Genomic DNA, 10,459 nt, shown 5'->3' with positions numbered 1-10,459 from the left:
TTATGGCCCTCTTCCTGTTTTACCCTTACATTTTTTTTATTTTGAGGCAATGAATATGTAGAAATTTTTGCAGGGCTGTCCTCCTCCCCAGCACACATGCTCAACTGCACATAAAGTTAGAATTAGTTGGATGAAGCAGTGCATAATCTTCACATTTTATTTTCATTTATTTATTTTTTGAGACAGGACCTTGTCCTGTCACCCAGGCTGGAGTGCAGTGGCACAATATCAGCTCACTGCAGCCTCGACCTACTGGTCTCAAGCAATTCTCCTACCTCAGTCCGCCAAGTAGCTGGGACAACAGGTGCATGTCACCATGTCTGGCTATTTTTTTAAGTTTTTGTAGAGACAGGGTCTCTCCATGTTGCCTAGGCTGGTCTTGAACTCCTGAGCTCAAGGAATCCACCCACCTTGGCCTCCCAAAGTGTTGAGATTATAGTTGTGAGCCTCTGCACCCAGCTTGTTCTACATTTTAAATCAAATTTGGTAAAAAAGCACTTGAATTTATTTTTATTCTGTTTAAACTTATATAATGATGAAGGACATTAATGAGCAGCTTTTACCACTGAGTATTGTTTCCTGTAAGAGATGTCTCACACTTTTTCCTCAACCACACACACACACACGCACACACACACACGCACATACACACACTTAAAGTAGTAGGGTTTAGGAAGCACAATTATAATTTGACATGAAGTGTGAGTCTTGGGTTGATCTTTCACATTTGAGTGTCTAAATTATAACTGGAAATACACTTGACTAAGCATTTGGATTTTAATGGACTGTTTATTAGGGTATTAAGATATTGAAAATAATACACGTAAACCACAAAAGAGTAGCATTCCATTTTCTTGAAGTGCATATGATATTATGAACAATACAAATGCATTATTTTTATCGTTAATAGTTTTATCATTAATTATCTCATAAGTCGATGCAGGGAGTGAAATTACTATGAATTAAACTTCTGTTCACAATGTACAGTATTTTGCATATGTTGACTTTACTTAATTTTGCATTTTTGTTTCCAAAGTTAATGTTAAATACCTGGTGCATAGGTTGTTATCAAGCAATTACTCTCATTGTCTTGTCATCCATGCAAACATTTTGCTAAATATAAATCTACAAGTATTACAGCTGCATATATTTCTGAAGTGGTTAGAACAGAGGAGGAGGCTGGAAAGTTGAGTTCTTTAAAATCTTCATTCAAAACAAGAGATTTTCATCTATGTCTTCTGTAAAAAACAAGAAGCAAAACAACACTTGTAGAAAGTAGCCAGAGTAGTAGCACAAACAATATTAGAGCTAGGGGATTAGAGAAACTATCTAATAAGGCAGTATAATGGTGATCCTCAACTCTGGTAGGACATCAACATCACTCGTGAACTTTTAAAAATATATATTTTTAGGCCTCACCTCTGGACTCTAGAATCCGAATCCCTAGGGGTGGACTAATGGCATGTAGACATTTAGAAAACTCTGCAGGTAATTCGGCTGCAGGGTTGAGAACCACTGATAAAGGAAGAGCAGTTTAAGGGGAGGTCCAGCCAAGAAGTGCCAAACATACTAATCTAGAAGGTGAGCTGAAATATAATGGAAATAAATAGAAATGTAGTGCTAGGTAAATCCAGCTTTTAAGTGAGTAGCTTGTCAAAGAAATTGTTGCCATACTTGTGGAAGAAGACAGCATCCTCTAGCAGATATAAGATCACTCCTTACCAACATGGCCCACCCTAACAAACTATTATACTACTCTCTGTGGGCACTAGGTAATTTTCCTGCTAATAATCTTTATCTGGCCCAGAGAATGGGAAAGATTATGGACTTTGATATATTTTTTTGAGTATGGCTTCATATGTAAAATGGAGATAATAGCTTCATTACTTACACATTTACTTATATTTGCACCCATAGCCTTTGTCTTCTTTCTGTTGCTCAGATAAGAGATTGTCCTTTTTCTTGACGTTAAGGCTAATTCCTGTACCTATGCTCAAGATCTCTTCTGACCTTCACAAGATTCTCCTTTTACTTTCCTCTTTTTTTTCTTACATCCTTCTTCCACCTTTCCTTTTTTTACTAGATCCTTCCATTAGCATTTAAATATGTTTTATATTTAGCCTCTAGAACAGTGCCTGCATTTATGTAGACCATCTGTAAAGATTTCTTGAGCAAATGAATGAATAAATGAAAGGAGTGCTCAAATCTCTTTTATTCTAAAAAATGCTCCCCTTACTCTGTATCTTTTCTAGGTCTTTGCTGCACTCAAACATTCACTCCTTACCCTTTCTCATCTCCCTTTTCTTCTGAACCTATAGAATGTGACTTCCATCTCTACCATTCCACCAAAACTACTCTAACCAAGGCCACCCAGGATATCTTTATTTCTTTCATCTTCTTTGACATCTCAGTCGCATTTGGCACTGCCAATCTCTTCCTCCTCTTTGAAACACCTCCTTTGCATGGCACTATCCTGGTTTTCTTCCTTCATTTCAGGAGAAACGTCAATGTCCTTACTGAATTCTTTCTTCCTCCCCATCCATCATCTAGATGTTGTTTCTCAGCATGGTGTTCAATCCTAGACCCCTTTTCATGTAAGTCAATGCATTTTCCTTGGGAGAATTAATTCCCTTCCCTGGTGTCAATTATTCGCTGTATGCTTATAATCCTCAAATATGCATTTCAGTTCCAAAACCCTGTCTTGATATATAAGCAGCCAACAAATATACATAAAGTTCCACGTTACTAATAATCAGGAAAATTTAAATCAAAACTATCTCACAATGAGATGCCAGTTCATAGCAGTCAGAATGGCTATAATTAAAAAGTCTAAAAAACAACATGCTGGTGAAGCTGCAGAGAAAAAGGAATGCTTAGACACTGGTAATGTAAATTAGTTGAGCCACTGTGGAAAGCTGTTTGGAGATTTCTCAAAGAACTTAAAACAGAACTGCTATTCAACCCAGCAATCCCATTACTGGGTATATTTATAAAAAAATCATTTTACTAAAAAGACACATGAACTCACATGCTCATTGCAGCACTATTCACAATAGCAAAGATATAAAATCATTGTAGGTGCCCATCAGTGTTGGGCATGGGAGGGATAATGGTAGTTTTGATGGAGTGGTAGCGATAATGGCCAAACCATAATTACTTTTGCATGAAACTAACACTTAGGAGACAACCTAATACTTTAGGATTCAAAGTATCTAAAATGGAATTTGTCATTTACTCCAAATCCACTTCTGTTTTCGTGTTTTCTCAGTGGAAGGTGCCTCTATTTACTTCTATTTACCCTGCCTGCTCTAAGTCAGGGACCTAGGCATTGTACTTCTCTTTTCAGTCTCTCACCTCTCTGCTCTCTGCTCCCCCATATTTCCTATCAAATATTGTCTTATTTCCACATGATATACATTTCAGTATGCTTATATTTTAAATATATCTTGAATATGTTTACTTCTCTCTCTCTTTTTTTCCCCCCTTTTGGTCACTCCCCTAGTTCAAGTTCTCATGAGCTCTTGCCTGGGTTTACCACAATATTCTCTCAACAGTTCTTTGGCCCTGCCACAATGTAACCAGGGGAATCCTTCTTAAATGCAAACCCAGGGAAATCACTGACTTGTTTGAAACACTTTGGTGATTCCCCAGTACTCTTAGGATAATGTCTTTAAATGGCTTTGGGGAACTTGCGTTCATCTGAGTTGTTTACCCTGTTAGTCTCACTTGGAAGGTTTTCTGACGATTAGCATGGATATGTGTCAATGCATGGTATGCATGCGCGCAAAATAAATGAGGACTCCTGCACCTGTTATTCGAACCCCATTTTTACAGATAAGGAAAATGAGACTCACTGAGGATAAGCGACATGCCCTAATTCACATAGCTAGTTAACAACAGCTATGTGAGGAATATATGAGCACATCTATCATAGGCAGTGAAAATTCAGGAAAACATTGGCTAAACTCTATCTTCTCCTTCTGTGGATTTCTCAGCCTTGAAGGAAAGAAGGGTATACTTACAAATAAATTTTTTTTCTTTAGCTACATTCCAAAGCAATAACTTGTTTACGTGTTCTGACTGAATATTTAATAACTGCTTTATTGGTTTATTATGTGATAATTTTTTCCTTTCTTCAAAATAAGGCAATGATAGCCAAACCACAGTGCACAAACAAGATCATTAACAGCTTTGTAAATGACTGGACTTTAAGTCCTTCCTGCTCCTCCCAGACAACCGCCCAGCGGAGCCTGGATGAGCTTACACACTGAAGAGCTGCCAGAAGCTTTGCAAAACAAAGAATGAGATGCAACTGGTTTTCTTAAGTAAAATGGCCTCTGTTTAAATTTGCCTTTTTATCAGTCATTTAAAATCACATGTCATATAAACAGGCATCCATAAATACATCCTATTCCACCCGAGTTTTCCCCTCTAGATAATGGTGGGGCAGGGCAGGACAGAGGGATATATTTGAATTTTTATAAGTACTCTGCGTGTATGATAGATGTTAGAAAGACAATTGACACCCAACCCCGTGTGGTCTCCTTCTCCTCCTCCTGCTGTAGCAGGATTGGTCAGCGTGACCAATACAATGAGGCAGAAGTCACGATATATAACTTCTGAGGTTAGGTTAAAAAGACATTGGGGCCTCAGTCTTGGCTTTCTCTTTCTGCCTAGTCACTCACTCTGGAGGAAACCAGATACCTGTGGGCAGCCCTATGGACGAGAGGCCTACATGATGGGATACTGAAGGCTCCTGCAAAGAGCCATGAGAGTGAGCTTAGAAGTAGACCCTTAGCCACTGTCAGGCCATCAGATAACTGCTGCACTGCATGACCCCTTGACCACAACCTAATGAGAGATCCTAATCCAGAGTCATCCAGGTTAGTTACTGTGAGATTCCTGACCCTTGGAAACCATGAGAAAGAATTTTACCTGTTAAGTTGTGAGGTGATTCACTATGCAGCATAGACAACTAATACACAGAACTGGGTACTTACAAAAATATACATCCTTTCACAGAATGTATATTTCACAGAATGATATTATTGCAAGGAGAAGGACTGACCCTCTCTGCTTACCTATTTATTAATAAGTAAATCCTCATACTTTCACCTCTTCCTCTCTAATTTCAAGGCATTCTACATATATATGGGGAATATTTTAAAAATGCAGTTTGCACAAGTTATTTCTTTTTGGGAACTTCCAACGTTTGATGAACTGACTTTATCGGCCTAGCTACATGTTTATCCCGATGGTATATTGTAAACATGAATGAAATCTCTGTTTCACAGATTTGATGTTCACTGTTAATTTACGTTCTGTGAATGGTATTTTTCTTGTTTATTTATTTTAACTGACAAATAAACACGGTATGTATTTATCATGTAAAACATGACCTTTTAAAATATATATACATTGTGGAATGGCTAAATTGATCTGATTAACGAATGCATTACCTCACATACTATTGTTTTTGTGTGTGTGTGGTGAGAATTGCAAGTAGATTTGAATGCTCATTGCTTGAACATCTTTCTTTTTTTCTGAGACCGAGTCTCACTCTGTCTGTCACCCAGGCTGGAGTGCAGTGGCGCGATCTTGGCTCACTGCAACCTCTGCCTCCCGGGTTCAAACAATTCTCCTGCCTCAGTCTCCCGAGTAACTGGGATTACAGGTGCATGCCATCAAGCCCACCTACTTTTTGCATTTTTGGTAGAAGCAGAATTTCACCATGTTGGCCATGCTAGTCTCTAACTCCTGACCTCAGGTGATCCACCCACCTCGGCCTCCCAAAGTGCTGGGATAACAGGCATGAGCCACCATGCCCAGACTTTCATATCTTAATTATTGAAAACATACCTGCTCATAAAAGTCAAGTCTAACTTAAGGAAAGAAAAGGAAACATATTAAGACATAACCCAGCAAAACAAGTGTCTACATTTAATTTCCTCCACTGCAGGAATAAAGAAAGAATGCTCTGATCTACCCTCCCACAGTTCCCATTCATTGAAGATGAAGTCATGGGTGAGTTTTGGGTTAAAGGATTATCCCAGCACTACTTGTGATGTAAAATCTAGTCTTCAGTGTGTTGGTAATGGATTCTGAGATGTTCTGACATCTCCCATTGTCAGAAATGGGCTTGCTTATTTATTCTTTACGTGTAATTTTGAAAAGTTGGGCCCAAGGCCCAGGTTAAGGTAGGATATTAAATAAAGAAGGACACAAAGCCTGCTGAGATTTGACCCAACTCTGGATTCACCTGTCTTTTTAGGCTTAGCTAACTGTTGAGACCTCAATGCATGTTCACCCTTGCTACCCTTTGAAAACAGTGCTATAAAGGTAGTAAGAAGTGACTTTGTAATGACAGCATGTGCACCAAGGGAGTCCTATCTGGGAAGCTGCCACCTTTTGTTTCTAGCTTCCAATTTGAACATGTGGCAGGACCTCTCTATGAAGCATGCGGGGGCTTAGGGCTTGTCTGGGGAAGAAGACATCCCTCTTCTTTGGCTGGTGATGAATTTACCTTCTTTAATTCCAAAGCAGTGGCCCCACTCCTTCAGGGTGATATGTTTATCCTTGTTGGGGTCACACTCCTCAAAGAAACGGGTTATGCAGTGTTCCATGGGCACCAGAGATGCTCGCAGAGGAGCAAGTTCGGAATGTGTCAGGACTCTGCAATGAAATACATAGCATCCTATTAACTGAGTAGCTTGTGCATGAAGATTTAACTCTTAGGCTCACCAAGGACATTTTTCTCCCATAAGGTTGCTGTATATGTGAAATAAATAGAATACCGATAAAAACTGCCAATGAAATGAAATAAACGATTTGTGGGTAAGGTTGACAGCTTTTGGGATGTCGATTCACGAGGTTTCTGTCTTCACAGGAACTGTCCTGTCCTTTTCCCACCCTAAATCTACAGGGGTGTACCCAGCAATCATGTTGGTACAACCTGGTTCTCATCCACTGACCATACCTGATTGTTTTAGATGTAGTCACTTGACCCACCTTGGGCCAGTCTTGGGAATTTAGGATCAAGAATGAGAAAGTCAGAGGAGTCTCTGTGGGAAGCTGGACCTTAACATGTAAACTTAGGAGCTGTGGTGTAGCCATATTCTGCTATCTTCGCGGCAGCTTTTTTTTTTTTAATGAATATTACATAGCTTTGATAATTGTGATAAGGAGACTTCAAAACGTTCACTGACAAATGGAATTAAAAGATAAAATTATAAAACATAAACTTTATCAACATAAGCTCTATCAAGTTCCAGACTTTTTTTTATTATTATACTTTAAGTTCTAGGGTACATCACACACAGCAGCTTTGTGTTTAGACTCCTAACCAGGCATTACAGTATTCTAAAATGGAACTGGGAAATGTCCTAAATCTGTTTAGATTTTCCTTCTGCATAGATATGTAGATATTTCATCAGAGAGATAAATCTAGAAATGTTCTTACCTATCCGTAGGGTGTTGGTCAAGTTCACTAAACTGCCAGTGCACAGGATACACATACATGTGGTAGTTTTTCTTAAAGTCCCTTAAGAGAAGGTCAATGGGATGGTCCCCAGCCAAGAGCCTCTTTTCATCCAGGTAAATTTTCTTGACCTGGGGTTAAGAAGGCAGAAGACTGTCAGAGAATCAGACAAATGTAATGGACTCGTCACTTGCTAAACTTTACTTGAAGAGTGACAGTAACACGATAGAGGAAAACAAGCTCAGGACATCATGTGCAACCAAATGAAATTCCTATTCCTTCCAATCAATACTACAGGCCTTTCTCATGCCTACACAGAATAGCACCTGATGTAAGAAACCTCTGGTTTTTAGAAGAAATTTAAATCTTTTTTAAACTTTTAAATATTTTAAGTATATTTTGCCTCTTTCTTTTAACAAGTAATTAATGTTCACTACTTTTTTTTTTTTTTTTTTTAAACTATGAGGTTTTAATGAAAAGGGCTGAATTGACTGAGGGAACATTTTTGATTAGTTAGTGAAAAGTGCTGCTCCTTCCCCTGATGGCAGGGTCCATTCTTAGTCTTCTAGGTCATCCATCCAGTGCCCACTCAGTCTCGCTTTCACCCTGTGTGTTACTGCTTGGCCAGCCCCATTGAAATTTCCCTGTTTCAAAGCTAATATCCTCAAGGCTCTCTGTGACAATGTATTCAAGACCGAGGCTAGAAATGATTCTTGAGCAGTGCATGTGAAACTGTCAGCTTGTGATGTTGCCTCTTATTTCACTGAGTAACTGGAAGCAAACAGAACCTCCACCTGCTCCCAGAACCACAGCTTTCCTACCTGTGACCTTCCTGTGCTCCTAATCTAAGTCCAGCCCCTCTCATCTGGCTGGGACACGTATTGAAGAATGCCCCCTGGCAGTTGTGTGCATTCTCTGCTCCTCACTAATATTTCCTTCTTGACTGGGTTATTTCCAGAAGCATACAAACATCCTCTACCATCTCCCACTGCTAGGGGGGACTCTTGAACTCACTTTCCCCTTCAGCTGCCACCCCATTTCTCTTTATCTCTTTATAGCAAAACTCCTTGAAAGGATTGTCTATACTTGCTACATCCACATCCTTTCTCCTAGTCTCTGTTGAACTCTCTCCACTGGAGCTTCCTTCCTGAAACATGCTCCCACCCCAGGAACAGCTCCTATCAAGGTCAGCTATGACCTTGACATGCTAAATCTCTGGCCAATTCTCAGTCCTCAACTCACAACCTATAAATAGCGTCTGACACAGTTAATGCACACCCTCCTTCCTGTTTTATTTATTTTCGCACCATGTTTAATCCCAACTGACATACTTATACATATATTTGCTGATTTGGTTATATTTGCATAAATGCTCATTTTACTACATACAATTGCATATATGCACATATGTATATATACACATGCATATATACACATATGTGTATATAAACATGTGCATATATGCATATACATGTATATATACAAATTATACATATATAAATATGTATAATTGAAGAAGCTAATCTGTGGATAACTTACTTTGTTTCTCTGCTTCTCATTTAGATAGCCAGCGTGTTCAGAGTTGGCTTCATAAAGCTGCATGAGGATATTCTTGAGCCAGTCTCTCATCCGTAGAGGAAACTGAGTCACTTCAAAGTCCGTACAAGTAGGAATAGCTGTTACAAACAGAAAATGTACTGTAATCTTTGGGCTTATTCGTGTACTATGGCAAGTCCTCATAATAGGAAGCTTAACAACTTCTGGCAACTGACAGAGCCTTCTCAGGGCCCCATTATTATGACAGTGGTCCTTAGCCCTGGCAGCAGCACAAGAGAAGTGCCTGGGGTTTTAAAAAACATACCAAATGCCAGCTTCCAATCAAGTAAATTCTGATGTGACTGGTCTGGTGTGAAGTTTGGGCATCAGGATGTTTTAAAACTCCAAATTCTATTTGGATGTGCAGCTAGGCCCCAGAACCACTGCTGTAGAATCAGAGTTGAAATTTGTAGGTGGAGGGCACAAGTGCTATTGAATAGAGGAAAAGGTAGATATTAGCTGATACTATGGTAAGAAATAATGCTAAATCTCAGTGACTTAAAGAAACAAAAGTCAATTTTGAAATACTGCTACAAGTCCAATACAAGTTGGCAGGAGGGCTCTCTGCTCATTGCAGTCTCCCCAGAGCTCAGGATGACTGCCAGTTTTTTAAGAAAATTATACTTTAAGTTATGAGATACATGTGCAGAACGTGCAGGTTTGTTACATAAGTATACACGTGCCATGGTGGTTTGCTGCACCTGTCAACCCATCATCTACATTAGGTATTTCTCCTAATGCTATCCCTCCCCTAGTCCCCCAGCCCCTGACAGGCCCTGGTGTATGATGTTCCCCTCCTTGTGTCCATGTGTTCTCATGGTTCAACTCCTACTTATGAGTGAGAACATGTGGTGTTTGGTTTTCTGTTCCTGTGTTAGTTTGCTGAGAATGATGGTTTCCAGCTTCATGCATGTCCCTGCAAAGGACATGAACTCATCCTTTTTTATGGCTGCATAGTATTCCATGGTGTATATGTGTCACATTTTCTTTATCCAGTCTATCATTGATGAGCATTTGGGTTGGTTTCAAGTCTTTGCTATTGTGAACAGTGCTGTAATAAATATATGTGTGAATGCGTCTTTATAGTAGAATGATTTATAATCCTTTGGGTATATACCCAGTAATGGGATTGCTGTATCAAATGGTATTTCTAGTTCTAGATCCTTGAGGAATTGCCACACTGTCTTCCACAATGGTTGAACTAATTTACTCCCACCAACAGTACAAAAGTGTTCCTATTTCTCCACATTCTCTCCAGTATCTGTTGTTTCCTGACTTTTTAATGATTGCCATTGTAACTGGCATGAGATGGTATCTCATTGTGGTTTTGATTTGCATTTCTCTAATGACCACTGATGATGAACTTTTTTTCATATGTTTGTTGGC

The 10,459-nt window shown here is 39.2% G+C and overlaps 1 protein-coding gene across 4 annotated transcripts in view; it reads right to left on the bottom strand.

Moving 5' to 3' along the window:
• Positions 1-764: 764 nt before the first annotated feature.
• SPARCL1 (SPARC like 1) overlaps positions 765-10,459 on the bottom strand; it is a 55,952-nt gene continuing 46,257 nt past the window's right edge. For 3 of the 4 annotated variants that reach the window (XM_023198112.2, XM_023198110.2, XM_023198111.2), the window contains 4 exons: positions 9,017-9,153; positions 7,460-7,608; positions 6,524-6,672; positions 765-1,238 (listed from right to left, as the gene is read on the bottom strand). In XM_023198112.2, the coding sequence (XP_023053880.1) occupies positions 1,210-1,238; positions 6,524-6,672; positions 7,460-7,608; positions 9,017-9,153 (464 nt within the window). In that variant the 3' untranslated portion in view covers positions 765-1,209. The remainder of the gene's footprint in view (positions 1,239-6,523; positions 6,673-7,459; positions 7,609-9,016; positions 9,154-10,459) is intronic. The other variant, XM_023198109.2, reaches the window with a different exon arrangement.

This window comes from Piliocolobus tephrosceles, chromosome 3, assembly GCF_002776525.5.
Source record: "Piliocolobus tephrosceles isolate RC106 chromosome 3, ASM277652v3, whole genome shotgun sequence".
NCBI lineage: Eukaryota > Metazoa > Chordata > Mammalia > Primates > Cercopithecidae > Piliocolobus > Piliocolobus tephrosceles.
The sequence above is the reverse complement of the archived record's forward strand: the minus strand, read 5'-3'. Positions and strand labels throughout refer to the sequence as shown.